Source organism: Tiliqua scincoides, chromosome 3 (assembly GCF_035046505.1).
Source record: "Tiliqua scincoides isolate rTilSci1 chromosome 3, rTilSci1.hap2, whole genome shotgun sequence".
In the NCBI taxonomy this organism is placed as follows: domain Eukaryota; kingdom Metazoa; phylum Chordata; class Lepidosauria; order Squamata; family Scincidae; genus Tiliqua; species Tiliqua scincoides.
Window position 1 is genome coordinate 3,377,352 of NC_089823.1, and position 20,301 is coordinate 3,397,652.

Sequence of the window (20,301 nt, forward strand, 5' to 3'; positions counted from 1 at the left end):
ATGCCTCCGTTTTGCTAATCTCACACCTGCCTCTGAGGCGTGGTGTGGGGAGGCAGATGAGGCAGAGCCTCCCCACTGGAGTCCTTTGGAAAGCACCACTGCTGTGTGAGGCACACAGGCACACTCAACCCACACACTTCGTGGGCAAGCACAGTTCGACCACATCGCACCTTGGAGGCGGTGGCCCTCTCAGGCAGGCATGAGGTGAGGCAGAGCTTCCCCACTGGAGTCCTTTGAGAGGGCAGTGCTGTGTGAGGTGGGAGGCACACTCAGGCCAAGCGCGTGACTGGAGCACCTCACACAGCAGCAGCACTTTCTGAAGGACTGCAGTGGGGAGGCTCAGCCTCACCAGCCCCCACCCACGCACTCCCTGAGAGGAGGAGGGAAAGTCAAACAGGGGGCGGGGTTCAGCAACGGTTGTTGAGATAACGGTCACTGAAGCAACTGCCGCTGCTGCTGACGAATCAGGAGGGGCGAGGCAGGCGGGCAGGAGCATCCCCGCCCTCCTTATGGGCGTGGCCTCCCCGGGCTTATATAAAGAAGGGGCGAGGAAGGCTGCCTCATGAATATGGATTAGGGGCGGGGCCGAGCCGCGGCTCACTTCCCTCCCCCCACGCCGCGAGAAAATGGCGGCGACGGCGGCCGCGGCGGCGGGGCTGGGTGTGCGGGCCGCGGTGTCGGTGGCGCCGCTGCTCCGCCGGGGCAGGAGGGGGCAGCGCCGGGGCGGGCCTGCGGAGAAGGAGGCGGAGGCGCCGGCAGCGGCAGACTCCGAGGGGCCGCGCTGCCGCTGCGCCTGCCCGGCCCTGCCAGGCCCCGGCCGCCCGCTCTGTCGCAGCCGCCTGGCCGGCCTCGCCCCCGCCCCCACCCGGCGCCCGCAGCCCGCCTCGGAAGGAGAGCCGCCGCCCCCGGCCCAGGCAGAGCGAGGTGCGGCGCCGCACGAGTGCGTGACGCGTAACGTGTGAATGCGGAGACGCGTGTCAGCCGCGGGAGCCTTCGGGACCTGGCCGAGGCGGCCGCGCGCGCGCGCGCCGTGGCGTTGTTGACACCGGTGTGACAGGCGCGAGCGCTTCGGGGGCATCCAGTGCTGGAACGTGCGCGCCCCCGCGGGAGCGAGCCAGCGAGCGCGCGCGCCCGAGGCGGGAATGGACGCGTGTCCATTGGCCGCCTCCGAAGTGACGCGGGCTGCTGTTCCTGTCCCGCGCCTCGGGGCCGCTGCTGGGCGTCTGACTCGGGAGTAGGCGCCGTGGAGAGCCCCGGCCTGCATTCTGACTGTGGTTCTGCCAGGCCGGGGGAGGGGCGCGCTTTCCCTCTGCTCAGTGCCAGAACCGGGGCACAGCCGCCAGCACCGAGTGTGGGGCAGGGCTCAGAACAGACAAAAGAAACGTCTTTCCTCAGTATGTGGTTGGTCTGGGGAACTCCTTGCCACAGGATGTGGTGGATACAGGGATGCCCTTTTCTCTGTCACACAACACCAGAACCAGGACATCCACAAAAGCTGAGTGTTGGAACTAACGAAAATATTTCTTTACCCAGCCTGTAGTTGGTCTGTGGAACTCAGGAACTTGAGGGAAGGGAATGAAAGCCCCCTTCTCCCACGGAGCCGCCTGCATTGCCTGTGACATGTGCAGGATGTAGTGGCAGCCATTTTCAGTGCTGCTGTAGCCAGGAGCGCAGGATTGGGCTGCCTGTGTCTTATTTATTTAGAGTGCAATCCTGAGCTCGTTGTGCAGGCCTTATGCTGGTGCTGGGTGTCGCAAATGTGCTGTAAGGCATGCCCGCAACACTTGGCGCCAGGTCAGTGCTGGTGCCAGCCCATCTGCAATCTGCACTGAGTGCAGCGCCAGCTGTATGCCACCTGGAGCAAGGGACAAGCTCAGGGCGCCAGAGGTGTTTGTTGGGGTGGGGGACATACCCCAACATAAGAACAGCCCACTGGATCAGGCCATAGGCCCATCTAGTCCAGCTTCCTGTATCTCACAGTGACCCATGGAGCTCTGCTGCAGTTCCGCTGGATCGAGAACTCCATGTAGGCCTTCAGGCCAGACACAGAGCCTCTCAAGTCTGCACCAGCAAAATAGCTGGCACAGACTTCAGAAGCTCCATTGTGGGGCTTGGGGCTTTCCCTGGTAGAAGGGAACAAAAGTCCCCTCCAGCTGCTTCCCAGGGCCCACTGGATGCAGCGGTAGCCATTTTCGCTCAGGATTGGGCTGTTTATTTATTTGTTTAAAGAATTTCTGTGCAGCTTTTCTAAAAACCCAGAGTGGTATAAAACAAAAGATAAACACATAGGAAGAAAATCAATCAGATAAAATATTAAAATAAAAACCATTAATTTTAAAATAACAGTAAAAGAGCAGGTTAGCATGCAAAATAATATAAAGCAGCATAAAAAGTTAAGGGGTCCCTAGGGAGTATCTCCCTCCTCAAAAGCCAGGTGAAATAGAGGGGTCTTCAACTCCCCCCCCCAAAACTCAGAGGAAGGTGCACTCAGATCTTCTTGCAGCTGGTTCCAGAGACATGGTGCCCCTGACCTTATGCACTGAAGCACTGCATGTGAATGTTCAAGAGAACTTGGTTATCATTGTGCAGTGCTGTTCTTGGAAGTCTTTTGAGTGAATGGCATGGTGTGATAGAGAAACAAGAGTTTTTTGGTAGCCTACAACATGATGATATATTGAGATGTCTGTGTCTACAAGATGGTGTCTGACCTTGGTGTTGCTGAGGTGGTAAGCCCCCCTAGGTTACTGCTCAAGGCTGAATGTACTTCTATTTTTAAAAACAAAAGCAAAACCTGCCTACAAAGTTAGAATGTCAGGGGTTGTGGCTGTAAGAACATACAGCCACATTCTGGGTCAGGCCAAATGCCCATCTGGTCCAGCTTCCTATATCTCGCAGTGGTCCACTAGACCACTATATCTATAGTATAGACACTATACTATACCTGTATCCTGTTGCCACTCCCTTGCATCTAGCATAAAGAGAGAGGCTGCCTCTAAAACCTAGCGGTTACAGATGCTCATCATGGCTTGTAATCTGTGGTGGGCTTTTCCTCCATAAATTTAGCCAGTCCTCTTTTAAATTATGTTTGTATGAGACAAGAGGTAACATGTATCGTAATGAATGCACCCAATAATCTTCTGTCTGACTGTTTCTTCTTAAATAACTTGTGGAGTGACTACTGCCCTGTATTTTGTAGCCTGTGAATTCCTAATGTGGACTACAATTGTTGCTCAGTGCATAAATATAAATGAAACGATGAACAACAATCAGTATTCTGGTATCCTTGTGCACACCAAAGTCAAAACCTGGGAAATGCAGCATGAATGGGGGCAGTGCCACAGTGCTACTTTAGAACCCACTCTGGTTGTTTTGCTTGTTGAATTTTCTGTGGGTAGAATGAACTGATTCTGGTTTGCACAAATGAGAACGTTATTAGGAGAGAGATTCAAAATGTGAATGGATTTCTGATGGAAGCTAAAAGTTGATTGTTTCATTATACTAGTTTGTTTCTTTGACGCAAGAGAGAAATTGAATGGCGAAAACCATTGAATTTCTCCACCTAATTCAGATTCTTAAACAAAGACAAAGTGCAAGGTCAAGACTAGAATTGGGCCCAATGACTTGACAGTAACAGATGATTATAAGAATTGCACTTCTGAAGGAGGAAACTGGATTTTGTTCTGTAAATCTGAGAAAATCAATCTTGGATGGTTGTGGTTGGCTTATGTAGCACAGTGTTGGACCTCTACAGAGCCAGGTCCACCTTGGTTTTAATGAAAGGAAAGAATTGTGAGCCCATTTCTCCTGTTCCCAGGGATTAGTGAGGCTTTGCCTTGTAACTAGAATCCAAAGGGTTGCCTGCCACAGTCTCTGATGTTTTCCAGTTGACCAGCTTGGATCCTTACAGTGTGCATTGAGAGTGACAGAAGTGTGTTAGCAGCATTCCTTGCTATTGGTCCCATCCTGTCATTGCTTCTGCTACTTCACCTCAGCAGTTGAGCCCTTGTTTTACCCCTTTTGGAAAGAGGCAATGAGTTGGTAAATGCTGGTATTTGGTTGATACTGTGGAGTAAACAAAAGTCAGCATAGGGTGAAGTGTTGTGGATGTATTCTTTCTTTAGGATGACCTGCTTTTTCCTTTGTAGGGTCATGTCCATGCACAGCTTGTACTTGAACAAAAACATGCCTATGTCATCTTGGAATGGGCTTGGTGCTTTATAACAAAGGCCGTATATGGAAGCTTTCTTAAAGCTAGCTAAAGGGATTGTACTCATTTTGGATTTAGTGTTTTCTGCTTTTCAGTATCATATCAACAAACTGTATATGCTGAGATCAGATGATCACTTATGTGAAAAAGGATGGTTTTTTAGATGACTTTGTCTCAAATTCCTCTGAAAGTTTTCTCTGATTCCAGAAAGTAACTTGTCCAGGCATGTCTTTTGCAGAAGGGAGAGTGACTTTTAAACCCACTTAGGCAAAGCACAGGAGGTAACGGAACATCTTGCTATTGGAAAATAAAACCCACTGTATGTGTGCCCAGGGTGTACTAATAAGAGCCACATTTACAGTGGAAGGCTACAGTCTTCACTGCCTTTCTGGTGTTTGCTTGAAGTGTGGATATCCTTGTGAGGCTAAGGGCTACTCTGTATGTTACCATTACTTCAATATGTATTGGTTAAGTGGATATACCTCCTTGTGGCAGGTACCTGTACAGGGTTATGTGTATTCCTGATAATACTGTATCTTTCTGAATTTATGTAGCACTGATGCAAGTGTTCACAGTGCTAAAGAGCATTTTCTCTCTTTCTGCAGACTTCGTATTTAGAGCACCCATCATACTAAGCAAGCCTGGGGAGCTTCATGAGGAATATAGAAGCCACCTGCGAAAGGTATGCTGTAGTGTGTCTCAGCAACTCTAGAGCTGTGGTTCTTGGTATTTAAAATGGTTGCTAACAGCAACTACCACATGTTCCCAGTGCATATTTGGTTATGTGCTAGAAGTGATGGACGTTCTTTGCTGTTTGTTTTATCGTACAGGCATCCCCCGTATCAGTGGATCCAGTATTCAGTTATTTCCCACCCCCACACACACCAATTAACATTGTTTAGATGCTCATCAGAGCGAAGTGTTTCTTTCTTTTACAGAACATGATAAACATGCAATCTTATAGCACATGCAGGCAGCCTGAATGCTTGAAGAAACTAGATTGAACGTTAACAGGAAGCAGCTTCCTGTTAATGTTCAAACTAGTCCAGGAGTGTCAAACTCGTTTCATACAGAGGGCCGAAATTAGCATTCACAGTGCCTGCTGAAGGCCAGAAGTGACATCATTAAGCAGAAAGTGACATCATTAAGCAGGTGATGACCAGAAATAAGCACTTTGTTCTCACATGGAAACTCATTAGCTACAAATGACAGAAGAGAAACTATGCAAGACTTGCTCATATTTTCAATATATGAGAGAGCCCAATTATCACACCAGGAGAGCCCAGTTATAATGGGGGCTGGATAAATTTCTTCTGGGGGCTGCATTTGACCCACAGACCTTATGTTTGACATCCCTGATCTAGTCTCTTTGGGTCCAAAATAAGTGGGGAAGATAAGAAATAGGGAGAAGTTAGATTGTCACTACAATGTATCATCTTGTTAATGTCCTTGTAACATACCTGTAACTTAGGTCAGTAATTGTCCTGTGTTGCTGGTGAGGAGCAGTGGCTGAGAGGGAGGGCCCACCTCTTGGTAGAGATGAGATTTGAACCAGGGAAGTTCTGGTTTGCAGCAGTCTCTCAGCCGCTGTACCAGCTCAAAGATTCCACAGAAGTATAATAAGATCTGTTTTGAGAGTTTGGGAGCAGTGGGTTGAGTGTGGAAAGGTTATGTATGGTTTATAATAAGTAATTCTAAAATTTAGATAATGCTCCAGAAGGTTATCCGTGTTTGTTCTCCCACTGTGTTATTTAATTATCTGCTTCCAAATTGGGACCTGGCATGTGAGCATTCAGGGAAATTCCCGCCTCTGGCAAAGCTCGCATCACTTTTCATCGTGCTGGCAGAGATATCCACTGTATAAACCTGTCTGGATGTCAGCTCAGCTCTAACCAGTTCTTGGTGCTGTTTCGTGTTCTGGAGCACTGCCCATGTGTAGAACTGCCTGGAGTTGGCTCCATGCATGTGTGGAACTATGATTATTAAGAATACTTGTATACCCCTTTTCAACAGGAGTGGTTCACAAAGTGGTTTACACAGTAAAATTAGTAAATGGTTATTTCTCCCCAAAGAGCTCACAATTAAAAGCATGCATGCAGAAGAGACACCAGCAACAGCCATCAAAAAGACACATGCTGGGATGAGGGACATTTGCTCCCTGCTAAATATAAGGACACCACTTTAAAGGTGCTTCTTTGCCCAGTTAGCAAACTCCCCAACACAGATGGCCACTGGAAGAACCGAGTATGTTCAAACACTTCTGGTTTGTATCTATATTCTGGAGCAATATGGCTCTTTCTGGGTGCAACATTGCTGTCCCTGTCTCTGTGCCCACTAGACCCTCACTTACACCTTATGCCAACATAGCTGTTCTAAAATGGCCAGATCCTGTAATTTCCAGATACCTAGAAGTATTGCACTGGATGATTGGTGAAGAAAGGGCAGGCCCTGTTCATCCAACTCAGCTTGCTGGCTGTCCTGCTTGAAGCGGCATTGGCACTGTAGCTGCCGAGTTGTGACTGATGTACCCAGAGCTCCAGCAGGTCCTGTCTATGGTCCTTGTGTTGCTTGGTGCCACCCCCCTCCTCACAAGGGGTGCAAGACCAGCGTGGGCTGGTCTACTGGAAGGCTCTTCCTCACCTAACTTCACCTGTGCCATGAAATGGATGCCATAGTTCATTAGCACTTGCCAGGCAGCAGAACCTCACTTCTTATAAATCATTATGGAGACCTCCAGAGTGTGAGAGAGAAAAGCACTCCTGCTGCTTGGTGAAAGTCAAGGAGAGGAGCTCCACATTCATCCAAGCAGCAAAGGGTTCTTCTGCTGAGTTCCATTTCAACTCCTTGTCTGCAAATAAAACTGGTGCCTTTTTCCTCTGTTTCTAGCTAAGGGATGAAAAATTGCAAGAAGAGAGAACCTCTGAGGATTTTATTCACAAGCTCATTATAGAAGATCCTGAAGCAGGGAGGAGAAAGACAGAAGACCTGAAAAAAGAGGACTCCTTAGTAGTCAAAATGACTCAAGAACATGTAAGTAATATATGGTTGTTGTATCTCTCTTCCTCTTACTCCTCCCAGATACCCTCATGTTCAGGATAGGCAGGATTCTAGCATATTTGGGTGAGGTAGGGAACCAAAGAAAATGTTTTCACAGCACTTCTTTCCTATCTTGTATGCTTTTCCAACAGCAGTTGAATATACCGGTTGACAGAAGTTTGGTCTGACACTGAAGTTTCATTGTCTAATGCAGTGGTTCTCAAACTGGTGGGTCGTGACCCAGCAGTTCTCTTAAAGGGTCCCTTGTCCCTTTAAGGGGTGGGGGAGGAGTGATTCTCAGGATCGCGCTGCTAACGGGACTGGAAGGGGAGTGCTTTTACTTACATGTGGCTGCAGGATGTTGCAGGAGGTGTGGGGAGCAGGGCTCTGCAGGGCTCCCCAAAAGTGGGAACAGAGCATTTCCTCTTTGCGTTCATAATTAGGAAGTACTTTGCGCCTGCTTTTTTCAACATTCTAAGCATCGGAGGGCTGCATGGGGCTCCTCGCATCTCCTGCAGCCACCTATAAATAAAAGCACCATCCCTATTAGCAACGTGATCTTGGAGATAATGTTTCTGCCCTCACTCACTCCCCTGCAAAGACCCCTGGAATAAAACTCCTGGGAAGTTTGAGAACCACTGGTCTAAAGATTCAAACAAACACCATTTGATGCTGCACTGTAGAGGTGTCTTCAGGGGTGAATAGATAACCTTGCTGCCTCTGAAACAGCCCCAGACTCTGGGAAGAGTCTGAGAAACTCTGTGGGGAAATCAGCTTCATGGACTGTGCAGATTTGGTTAGTCAGCTGTGTAGAACTGTTCGGGGTGGAGTTGCCCATGTTTTGGTCTACAGAGATCCAAAGCGAGGCTTCTGATCAGAACCATGGATCATGCCTGAAGACAGATGGATCAGGTTGAGGAAATTAGCTGGTGAGGGTGGAGGAAGGTGGGCTGATATCTGGTGCAGCTCCAAGTTAATACTTGGGAGCCTCAGTAGAGCTTGGATCACACAATGCCAGATGCAAGGGAGGACACCAGGATGCAGGTCTCTTACGGTCTTGTGTGCTCCCTGAGGCATTTGGTGGGCCACTGTGAGATACAGGAAGCTGGACTAGATGGGCGTATGGCCTGATCCGGCTGGTCTGTTCTTAAGTTCACATTTATTTGTGGTGTACCAAACTCTGTGCCTGGAGCTCTAACTTTAAAATGCACTTAATTGGAAGTAAGCCCTGTTGATTTCCAGACGAAATGGCTTCCACATATGTGTGTTTATGCTCACAGCCTTAGGGCAGCATCTATAAGGAAACCTCTTGCATAAAACCCCCTTTGTGCAGGATCAGTGAGCAGAGGCGGAAATTGGAGTTAAAGTGCTCTTGTGGTAGGTGGTTAAACTATTTCTGTGATCTGGATGAAGCAGTGTTTCATCCACAAACATGTTTTTAATGAAACTTTTGTGCCAAAAATAGTTTAGTAGTCTATTTTTTTCCTAATTTAACCACATTTGCAATATGTGACTGGGAAGGGTGAACCTATACTCAAGATACTGGGCTGGTTACATAACTGGAGTCTGTTTCCTATACTAGTCCAGCATATAAAGCAGGTAGTAGAATTAGTGCGGTCTAGCTGCACCATTTCTGTTGCTGTCAAGCACTCTGCAAAGTCACAGGGGTCTGTCTTGAACAAGCAGGTCAGCAGCCGTACAGAGCAACAAATGGGATCAAATTGGTCACTGCTTCCAGCATGCTGGAAGAATCCTTTGTAGGATGTGGCATCTCTTGTGTTCTCTGCCCCATTGAAAAGCTGTCTGTGGAGAGTAAAGAGGCACAAAGAATATTGAGAACTGCAGTAGCAGCAATGCATGGACTCTGGGTTAGAGTGCATGCTCCATGTTGCAGTTGAATGGTACCACCTGAGTGGCATAAGTGTGCATGTTGAGTTTCCTGTTGAGAGAAAGTGTGTTATTTGGGGAGTTGCAGTGGAACTTGTGTGTAGTGACTGTTCTGCCCCATGTGGCAATGCTGCAGTCCTGAAAAACCAAAGCTCATAGTGAATGTTTAGCTGGCAGTAGCAACAACTCCAGGGTCTCTTGTGCTCCATGAAGCATTTTGTGGGCCACTGAGATACAAGAAACTGGACTAGATGGGCCTTTGGCCTGATCCAGCGGGTCTCTTCTGATGTTCTTATGCCTGGCATTCACCAAAAGAGAACATGTACTTGCTGCTATTGCACTAGAAAAGGAATGATTACCCAACACAGTTTATAGCGAAGCCACATTTGACAATTTTCAAGAGAGGGAGTGGAGAAGGAAAGAGATGCAGCATTCATACTTTGAGACATGGCGTTCCCTCTCCTGCCTTGTTTAGTGATGTGGGCTGCATTGTTCTTGCAGCCCTGTTGGGATGGGGGAGTGTTGGATGTTGGTGTGTGGAGACATCCTAGGGCAAGGCACCTGTAATGAGAGTTCTGAGAAGAGAGACATGCTCACAAAGTAGACTCTGTATACATTTTGAAGGCAGCAGGCTGTTTGTGCAAAGTGGCCTTTGTCCATAGTTTCCATCACTAACACTCACCATCTTGTACTGCAAATGTGTATGACATGAAGCCAGAGGGGTTTAGCTGCCTGCCTTGTCTGAGTTCTGGTTTCTCTAGCAGATGTTTAAGGGCTGGGGTTGGTGTGCTGTGATTGGTTGCAGAGTAGTGTAGCAGGGGTATTATCTGGGGGCATTCTGCTGCTCTCTGTTGTCTCTTCTGAGCTTATTTGGAATTACATGGACTTCAAAGGCAGTATAATTTAGGGCAGGGGTGTCCAAAATTTTTGGCAGGAGGGCCACATCATCTCTCTGACACTGTGTCGGGGCCCAGGGGGAAAACTTAGTTTACATTTAAAATTTGAATAAATTTACATAAGTTTACATAAATGATTATATTAAAGATGAACTTATATGAATGAATAAAGGTCTTGCAATAGCTCAAGGTCTATAAAAGGCCTTGCACAAAGCAAGGCTGTCCTTTCCTTTGCTGACATGGCTGCATCACAAACATGAAACTGCAAGCAGGAGAGGAAGCCCTCATCCCACAACTCACGTGAGAGGTCGAACAGTTGCCCTCATGCTGAGAGCCGTTGCGTTGGGCCAGTGCGGGCTCCAACAAATCTCCAGAGGGCCAGAGGCTCATTGGAGGCTGGGGGCTTCCTGAGGGCCGCACTGGGAAGCCTTGAGGGCCGCAAGTGGCCCCCGGGCTGGGGTTTGGGCACCCCTGATTTAGAGCATTGTTTGAAGGATGGCTCTTGTCTGGGGGGGGGGGATGGGATGATGCAAAACCGATCCACTGTGCCTTGCCCATGACATGTCCACTTCTCCATCCATTTTGGGACTTTTCACCAACTAGATTGCATTAGTAGAATTTTGGAGATACAACCGTGGATCTCTGAACATAACAGTGCTGGGTGCTAACCCCAAATCCTTGCCTGTTCCAGACTGGGGTTTTGTAAGAATAGAATTGCACCCTTAGATTAACTAAAGATCTTGTCTTAAGTTTTGGTTACAGTTGTCAAATCGTACTCTGTTCAGTATCCGCTTCCTATGTAACTGCTGACTGAGCCTCAGCACAGTATTGGAAGATGTGCAATACCAGAGTGAAGCTGTTTGTATGTCAGCTAATTTTACCTTGATTAACTTCAGTTTCCTGAACATCTCTCCGATTCTGAGAATGAGGAGCCATTCCAGGGCAAATCAGCACATCGGTCAGCTTTTGTCTCCAAGGGGAGCACCTACTCATTTGCATTACTGACAGGGTAAGTTCTGGTTCAGACTTTGGAAGGAAAGCTCCAGTAGAAAGAAGGGGGAATAGCTGTGGCAGGCAATGTGTGTGGAAAGGTCCCAATTCTGTTCTTGGAACATTTGTTTTACCATGACATCTTGGTGGCTTTATTAACTTGACATTGTGTGTGTGCACATGTGTGGTGTTCTAAACTTTTGTTTTTAATATTTGTAGAAATCTAACCTCCAAACTAGAAAGGAGTCAGAGCTGTAATGATACCCTCCGGGATAGATCCAAGAGCAGACAAAGATCAGCTCCAGTCAGAGCAAAGGTAGTTGATGGTGTTTTTGAAAATGCCGTTGAAACCACATTCCACTGCCTGAAAATGCCCCCAGCCCTCCTACGTCAATGTGTCCTGATGGACTCCTTTACTATGTACATAGGGCTATAGGTGGACAAAGATACTATGACTGCTTACTATCTGTTTTTCAAAGTGTCTTCCAGAGTGGCAGCTAAGGTAGTATGTAGCAGGAAAGCAAGTCGATCTTAAAGAGTAACATGTATTTCAGCATGAGCTTTTGTGAGCTACAGTCCATTTACCAGATGTATGAAATGACGTTCTCTTTTGAACCACATCTGTCACTATTTTTTCCTGTACCTATGTATATGCATGTCTGTTCAATGAGACTGTCACTTCATGCTTTTGAAGTAGTCTATGAAAGCTCATCCTGAAATAAGTCATTTAATCTTTATGGTGCTATAAAACTCTTTGGGGGGGGGAAAACAAAATTGTATCTCTGAAAGTGGGAAGGGGGGGAGTACTTATCTGTGTATTTGTTTTGATGTAGGGCCTTGGTCCATATTCTCTAGCAGCCTGGAGTGTGTGTAGCTGGTCTCCCCCTGTCTCTGAACATTACAGGAGAGGATAGAAGGCCTGGGAAAGCCAGAATTTCTCAGATTTCCAGTCTCTAGGATGTGTTGGGATTACAATATACACAGTATCCACAGGGGTTCTGTTCCATGCACTCACCCATGGCTATAGAAACTGTGAATATCGGGAACACTATAAAAATAGCAGCTCCTGCACCCAGTACCTTTGTGTGCCATAAGCACAGGTATTTCTTGTTTAGACAGCAAACATTTTTGCTTCCTTGAAGAATGAGATTTGCAGGCAACCAACCTGCACACTAAGGGAAGAGACTGACACAGTGTTAAGGAGAAGCAGGACACTTCCTGCTTCCTGTTAACACTCTGGTAGTTTCCCTCTAGCCTGCAGGCTGGATGCCTGCACATCGCGTTCTTCAGAGAAGCAAAAATGTTCTTTGTCTAAGCAAGAGGGTACTGGGGGGAATCCGTGAATAATTGAAACCATGAATTCTGGATATGAGGGAATGCCTGTTCTACAATGGATGTACCAAATGCTTGAAAAAACACAACACCTGCAATAGGAACTGGAGTAATTGGTATGTTGATTTTGTCCATTCTGATTATAATGTGTACTCTCTGACACGCCTATAGCCTTGAAGTGAATGCATTCCCTGTTCTTCTCCCTAAATGTGCCCTTAAGCTTGCCCATCACTGCTAAAATGTTCTGGAATGTGGATGGTTGAGCGAATGTGTCATTGGGTGTTTCACCACAAGGCTTCCCATGCCACAGGTGCTCTGTCCTAGCTGACATTCCCCACATGCCTATTAACACACATGTAACCATGCTTCAAGGGCTATGTTAACGGACATTTATTACCCGGAATCCTCTTCAGGCACAAGAGTCTCAACAGATCTGAACATAAATGCTTGTCTTGCAGGGACATCCATTGACTGGTGCATCTGCCTCCCTACTTGGGGTTCTCTCTCCTGCCCAGAACAATCGCTGCCTCTCGGCCCCAGACTTGACAGCAGAAAAGCGTCTTGTTTTCAGTGCTGCCACGTTGCTCTCCACCCTTCAAAAACCAGAGCGGTCTATCAGCCCCGAGAGCAACGATAGCATTTCAGAAGAGCTCAACCACTTCAAGCCAATTGTCTGCTCGCCTTGCACTCCTCCCAAGCGGCTTCCTGATGGCAGAGTGTTGAGTCCTCTCATTATCAAGTCCACTCCAAGGAATCTGACCAGGAGCCTGCAGAAGCCAACCACCTACGAGGCAAGTCCCAGAATTCTGAAGAAATGGGAGCAGATATTTCAGGAACGCCAGATCAAAAAGACTCTCTCGAAAGCCACCCTCACTTCTCTAGCCTCAGAGACAGGGGAAGATTATCCAAGTCCTCACATGAACTTGCTGAATGTTGTCAAGGAGTCCTTGCCCATGTCGAAAGACTCGCTGCAGCTGGATCCTGTGATACACACACAGGCTGAGTTGGACTGTTTGCCTTCTCTGTGTGCAGCAAATCTTGAGAGCATTGGTGGTATCAGGAGAGATGTGGATGATGATCCAACAGCACCTACAGTGAAGTCCAGCAAGACCTTCCTCCATCCCAGAGCTTCAGAGGTCTCCGACAGAAAACCAACTCTCCACCTGGCTGGATCTTGTCTTAGTATTGATGCCAAGATGGTGACCCGAAAGGTCATGAGACTCAACTCCATGTTCCCAGAGAATGGCACCCTTGGCTCACCTGCAAAGGCCATGGGAAAGAAGCCGCTGAAGTATCTGAATGAGAGTGAATTGAGCAGCTTACAAAATGGCATCTGTATTGAGAGAGTCCTTGGTGAGGACCCCCCACCTCTGAGGTGGGGCCGAAAGAGGAAATGCAAAATGAAGCACTTGGAGCAGCATAGCTCTGCCAAGAGACTGAGGCAAGCAGCCTGCCAGGGAGCACTTGCTGCAATGGATCCCCTTCAGAGCAGCGAGGTAGAGCAGAGGCTGCAGCAGGAGGAGGAGGACCGGAGGCTGGCCTTGCAACTCCAGCGGAAGTTTGATAGTGAGAACAGGATAGTGGCGAGGCGGAAGGGGAGAGTGGATCAGTATTTCTTGCGGTCAAAGAGCACCCTGGGTGCAAAGTAGCACTGACTGATCGTTGTTGCCTTCTAGATGAGGTTGGTTGAAATAACTTCAGCAGGAGGAGGAAGAGTGGCTGCGTTCCTGCCCCCTCTGCATTTCTCTTTGATGGTGAAGTGAGTGAAATCCAGCTCAGGCTGGAGCTGGGGTCTTGGTGCAGCAGTTGGCTGCTCTTTATTCCTCTTGCTGAAGCTGCTTCAAATCCTGTAAACAACACTTACAGAAGCACTTCCAACGTTCACTTTGACCAAATTGCTTAGATCAGGAGGATGCAAGACTCGCATCAACTGCCATGATTGCACTGGTATGAAGATCTGTTTCCAGGATCTTCACTGTGCCAGTGTCTGGTCCATTAGGTGTGAGAAGTGGTTTTGGAGTTGTCAGTTTTTCTGTAAGTCAATTGCTAAGCAATTAAGGGGCAGCCTTAAGTTGAGAGGAAGGTCAGCAAGGAGAATTTTGGTTACACAGAAACATTTTAAATGTACAGTGTATTATATCTGAATGCTCAGTATGAACCGCTGCTTATCCTGATTCTGAATCAATAACCATTGTCAGAGAGAACATCTGCAGCTGCTCGTTGCACTGGCCTTCTTATGTCAGCACAGTTGATTTGCACCAGTGAGTCCCCTGTTGGAGAAGTGCATTGCAGCAGGTGACTTTTTAAACTGAGGCTGCTGTTGGTAGCGTAGGACCAGCAGGGCAGAACAGCCCGCTTCGAGATGGAGAGGCAGAACTGGAGACAGAGGGAAGTGCACCCAGTTCTCTCTTACCACTCAAGTAGTTTCATTACCTATTCTCTCTGCTGTCCTTCATGCAGCCCAGCAGGTGTCCTTGGGGGATTACAAACTCTGTTACTTAGAAATGACTTCTGAAACTGGACGTATGTGCCAACATTTTGCATGAATGAGATGTCAGTGGAGTGTGTGCAGATTTCTTCAGCTCCTTGTTCAGTATCTTGCTGTTGAGGTGTTCATTTTGAGCAGTATTTGAATTGGGAATAAGCTAAGTCACTTGACTGTTTTTAAGGTGGAAAAAATCACCACAAGATGACTTCTCCCTCCACTTGCACATAGTGATCTACTTTAAGGCCCTTCTCCTGGTAAGATTGCATGTTAACAAAAGTTAACATTTCTTTGTTAGTGTGAAAGGGCCTGGTAATTTGTGTTTTACCAAATTAAAGAGCTTTCACCAGGCTGCTTCATTGTACAAATGTTGATAGGGAAAAGTTGCTTGTGGTGACTCTTTTAAAAATTGCCATTTTAATTAGCTTGGTGTAGGCCCAAGGGAGAAATGTATTTCTTTGTCTTTCAACTCCCTTTGAGCTAAAAGTGGCATGATGAATTGAGGTCCTGAGGACTGCAAGCGCTCCATCTTTGCTATGGAAATGTATGCAAAAGCCCAACTGAATCCTTTAATCATATGTAGTCCCAGTGCATTTGGAGTCAAAGAAGCTGTTCTCAAGGCATAGAGTCTGCAGTCTCAAAGCAAACAGCAGTCCAAAAATCTATAGTGCCTATAGAAGTTGCTTTCAGACTTAGATCGTCTTTGCTTTGAATTAGGAGGTGTGCTCATCTGGGAGGGCAGCTAAAACAGCCTTACTCCTCATGATGCTTCTTCAGCTCCTGTCTCCACAGCTCAACAGGTGTGTTTGTTACTGTCAGGAAAGGACCTCCCTTTCAGCTCTGACTCATTTCAGCTCTGCCTTGTGGCATTTTCATGGTAGGCCTGGAAACGTCCTATGAATGTCAGCTTGAAATGTGACACTTCTGTAGTTAGCACTGCTCAGCATCAGTTTTGACTTCTGCTTGGACCAGACAGGTGTGGCATGTAAGTGAGTGCTCTGAAACCAGCCTAACTACAGAACAAAGGTTGTCCATAGCCCTGCCTTCAAGGGGCTTTGAACCAAGTCCAGACTGTCTTGTGTTGTTCATGTAATCAGGATGAAATCGGTTTCTGTTTCACTTTTGTTGTTTGTTCCTTGGAACTGCATGGACCCAGACAACCAAATCCTGAGCATATTTGGGGGGGAAAGCCTGATGGATTTCACTGGGCTTTTCTTCCTAGTAAAGTATGCACAGAACTGCAGCCAAAAGGATTTTTATTGATTTGATCTGCCTTTTTAAAAAGAGACTCTAGGAAGATGATCAGGTTTTTTTGTTATTGTTGAGAACTCCCAATTCAATATTATCCCAATATGCATAAGTTGTTGTGGCTGCTTGTCTGTTGCAATTGCCTTTTCTTCTTCATGGATGCGGAGCTATGCATTTCTCTGGAAGGCTGTAGCTCACTGTTAAGAAAGGTGTGTGTGTGTGTGTGTGAGAGAGAGAGAGAGAGTGTGAGAGAGAGAGATTTGTATCTGAAGGAAGACAGTTTAGATGCTGATTCTAAAGGTCTACTTGGATGGAAGTAGCTTTAGTTCAGTGCCTCTTCTAGTGTAGTGCTCGAACCCAGAACACAACTGTGACATGGTCTCACCAAGGTGTGTGCATGGGGAAAGCTTTATCTTAAGTTGTAAGTTTGGATGAATTAGGGATCCAGGATCATCCTTGGAAAGACTGTTGACAGTACTGAAGATAGTTTTCCAGACGTGTGATGAGGGGGTCAGTGTTGCTCTTGTGAACGCCAAGTGTTGCTTCAGGCTTGGTTCTAATGGCGTTTGAGAGCCAATTTGTGTTTTTCCCACTTTACGCCATGGTGGGAGATGAACAGTAATACAGTACAGTAGGGAACAGCTCTACACCTTGGCTCGATACTGTAAAGCAAGGAGAAGCAAGGCTGTTTGTGGTAGTGGCACACAGGCATGCAAACAGGCTTGCAAATGTGCAAATAGGCACCACTTATCTGGAAGTCTGAATTGACTGGCATTCTGTATAGAGGGTGGGAGTGTTGCAGACCTGTGACTGTTGCTGTGTAGTGTCGCCCTGGCTGAACAGCATCTAGTTCATACTGGCCACTAGAAAGTATCCCAGAGGTGCAGCAGCATTTTGTCCATGTGACCATATCCTACCACTGCATCAGCCTTCTTTTTCAGGACTTGTCCTGGGGTGTACAGTGTGAACAACTGACACAGTCCGTGTTGGTCTGAGAAGACCAGATGCTTATGGCTGCACTGCCTTGCTTGTAGGGACATCCATAGGTCATGGAAGAGGTACTGTTGCCTATTTCCCAGTACACTTGGAAGGGAGGTGAAGCCAGTCTTGGCTCTTGGAATGTACTTGTTTAGTATGTGTGCTTCTCATTCATGCATTACATTATGTAGACCTACCTAAAATGTATCTTCCACAGAATGGAAAGAATTTGAGAACTACTCTAGGTGCTCCTGAGGCTTTCCAAATGCCAAGCAGAATTTGTGACTGTGACTGGTAGAATTCCCCTGCAGTGTGAGGATAAAGTCCAAATTGCCCCAAACTACTTGCACATCCTTTGGCTCTAGACAAGACCCAGAGGAGTGCTGTCCTCTCCCAGCTTACGGCATAAAATTGCAAGTTGTGTTCTGAAAGTGGATCTGTGCATGAGCGCCTGGTCTTCAGGTGCCTGCCAGTATACCTGGGAGTGGGTCAGGGTGTGTGGACTGAAAATGTGAATGAGGGATGTAAAGAACAGAGGTATGTACTGGTCTGAACAATCTGAGGGCCAAACTAGAGAAATGAGGAGTGCTTCTTGTTCTTGTGCTTATGTCTAAAATATGAGTCCAGATGTCCCCATATTGTGCACCTCCTTACTTTGCATCATTCGCCTGTGAGGGACGAGGCGTGCAATGATGTCCTCTCATAAGAGAAAGCGAAGAGGTGCCGTGGAGGCAGCTCTGTGTCTCTTAACTTCTGTATTGGCTCCTCGGGAGGGCGGTTCTTTCTGCTTATGGTGCTGGATGACTAAGTTCCAGCACAAGTGTGGAACCCTTTGGGCATATAGGCTGTGGAATGGCCTTAAGGGGCCCTTTCAGTTCCCCAGGAAGAGAGAGCAAAGGCCTCTGAAAAGTAGCTATCTCTCTTTTCTTGTTGAAACCTATGTTTGCTGTTTGCCTAGCTGCTCACTTAAATGGCCTCAAAATGTGCCTATCCGTTCTTTTTCCCCTTGCCCTTGGGAGATCTGTACCCTTCTTGACCCTCTCCAGTTGGTTATTACGTAGGATGTAGCTGCCTCAGAGCTTTGCCCTTGCTGCCTTCCAAACTGAGGAGAGTATAGTTGGGGGCCTGCTCCACAACTCACTGACATCAAGGAAGGTCTTGCTGCCAGTACTAGTTTGCTCTAGTCTTTATGAAAGTTGCTATTTGTAGATTACCTCCCCCCCAGGGTTCTGTTTAAAGGCCAGTTGGCTGGCCAAATGGGTTGCACTGTTGCACTGCTTTATGGCACTTCCTAGTGGCCCCAAGGAGAGGGGTGGGTGCGGATTTTTGACAATAGCTGAATGAGTACAACTGCCAAAGACACAGTCTGACTGACCTACTGGGCATCCCTTGATGGAAAGGACGGATTGAAGTTCTTCTTGGGTCAGTTGATTGTGGATGTTAGTTTTAAAAAATGAAGGAAAAAGTGCCAAAAGGTTGGGTTTTGTAAGATGACTGTATTGCATTTTTGTGTTCTGTGTCTTCATATGCATTGTGGGCATGTCATGAACTACTGGTCAAAGAGGTAGTTGTATTTCTCTCACTGAAAAGAAAGGAAGGAGGAGGTAGAAGCCTTAAAGACACTTATGCATTGATAATGTGCAAAACTGGCCTGGAGCATTGTTTCAGCGATTGCCTCCACTGCTTCCGGCTGGGCATCTGGGATCATGTGAGCATCTTGGTGTTGATCTGCCAGGTGGGCAAGGAACTTTGTCCTTCAGGACGATGACATCCAAGCCCCATTTTGGCTTTCAGAGAGACCTAGGTGCTGTCTCAACATTCCATATCTAGGATCTGAATGCGGATGTGAATGTCTGTCAAGATACAACATTGCTCGATGAGATTTTGATCTCTGCAGTGTGATCAAAACTGCACTGTGTCCAATGAGCTCAACAAATGGCACCACTGTCTTTCTAAATGTTGTGATCTAGGAGTCTGAAGGAAAACATAATTCCTCTCCCAGCCATTTAAAAACACTGCAAACAGGTATAGAATTAGCTGTTCACTATGCAAGCTCCTTTCCCCCTCCCCGCCCTAGCTGCAACTGATGGGATGTATGCCTAGGTTCTGAAGTTTGCTTTTGGACTGCTTCAAGCAAAATACACTTTGCTGCATTTCTTTCATTTCCCTGTCCCAACCCATCCCTGGTATGCTTTAAATCATTTTGTGCTTTGGTGTGTATCCTCAGCTTGGTACTTGAAAACCAGTGCAGTACAAGACAAAGCATCATTTTTTGAGATCACAACTGAATCACTGTGGCTTCATCAGATTTTTTTTTAAATAAAACAAATCTGTTTACCGAGAAACTAGCCTATGTCTTTGGATAAAGGTGTGGGGTGAGGATGTGGGTGATCTGCATTGCTTCTGTTGCAGTGATTTTTTAAGTGAGTGTTTAGCCCAGGCTGTGCACTACAAAATGAAATGGCATGCATCATTTTAAGTGAAAGCCTATGTCTAAAGCGAGACAGCCGAGAAAACAGTGTTTTGAAAGAGTTCCCATGTTCAGAGCTGCGGGCTCCAACCATCCCCATATGCTTGGCTCAGCATAATTTATTAGGAAAGAGAGAATGTTCTTAACACAGCTTTTGTGCTGATTTGGTGATGGTGGTTTGTTTCCAGAAGGTTTATTTCACATTCCCGTCTTCTAAATAAAAGTTCTGTAGAATTTACTGAAAGTTAAGATTCAGTGCCTTGTGTACAGAAAGACATTTCCTAATGTTCTTTCTGTAGTGAAGGTAAGAATCCGAACCCAGGGAGAGCTCACCTGTCCCTCCGTGGAATCCCACAGAGTCGTGTGGAACAAAGTTAAAGGGCAGTCTGGTGGTAAAACCTTATCACTTAAGGCACAGTAACCGGCAGGGGCCATGTGTGGCACACACTTCCCAACACTTGACTTTGTGCCTTTACTCTTCTCCCAAAGGAAGGAAATGAAACACACATATACACACACACATGTCCCTACTGCCTTGATAAAACACAGCCTGGGTCCTACCAACAGCAGAACTATGGGCTCAGCAAGCAGTGCCCTTCCTGCAAGTAGTTTCAGGGGGTAAAATAGTAAGTGCTTCCACTTCTTCCTGGAACATCACCCCTTGGTAATGACGAGAGCTTGGGGAGGAAGGAAAAGTCCCTTTCCTCATTGGTGCCTGGAGGTGCTGGCTATTGGGGAGAGACAGGGTGGCTCTGCCTGGACTAATGCCTAG

At 47.0% G+C, this 20,301-nt stretch overlaps 1 protein-coding gene across 1 annotated transcript; it reads left to right on the forward strand.

Moving 5' to 3' along the window:
• Positions 1–626: 626 nt before the first annotated feature.
• On the forward strand, positions 627–19,404 carry RNF169 (ring finger protein 169). Its single transcript, XM_066619438.1, has 6 exons — positions 627–924; positions 4,813–4,889; positions 7,094–7,237; positions 10,923–11,035; positions 11,236–11,332; positions 12,807–19,404. The coding sequence occupies exons 1-6, from the start codon at positions 627–629 to the stop codon at positions 13,995–13,997; spliced, it is 1,920 nt and encodes a 639-aa protein (XP_066475535.1). The 3' UTR covers positions 13,998–19,404.
• Positions 19,405–20,301: the final 897 nt, after the last annotated feature.

What these genes read in the sequence shown, in the direction of transcription:
- RNF169 (XM_066619438.1), top strand. Translation starts at nt 627, where the DNA reads ATGGCGGCGACGGCGGCCGCGGCGGCGGGGCTGGGTGTGCGGGCCGCG. An exon ending in CCCGGCCCAGGCAGAGCGAG is followed by an intron (nt 925 to 4,812) that starts GTGCGGCGCCGC and finishes CTCTTTCTGCAG; the next exon opens with ACTTCGTATTTAGAGCACCC. An exon ending in TCAAAATGACTCAAGAACAT is followed by an intron (nt 7,238 to 10,922) that starts GTAAGTAATATA and finishes GATTAACTTCAG; the next exon opens with TTTCCTGAACATCTCTCCGA.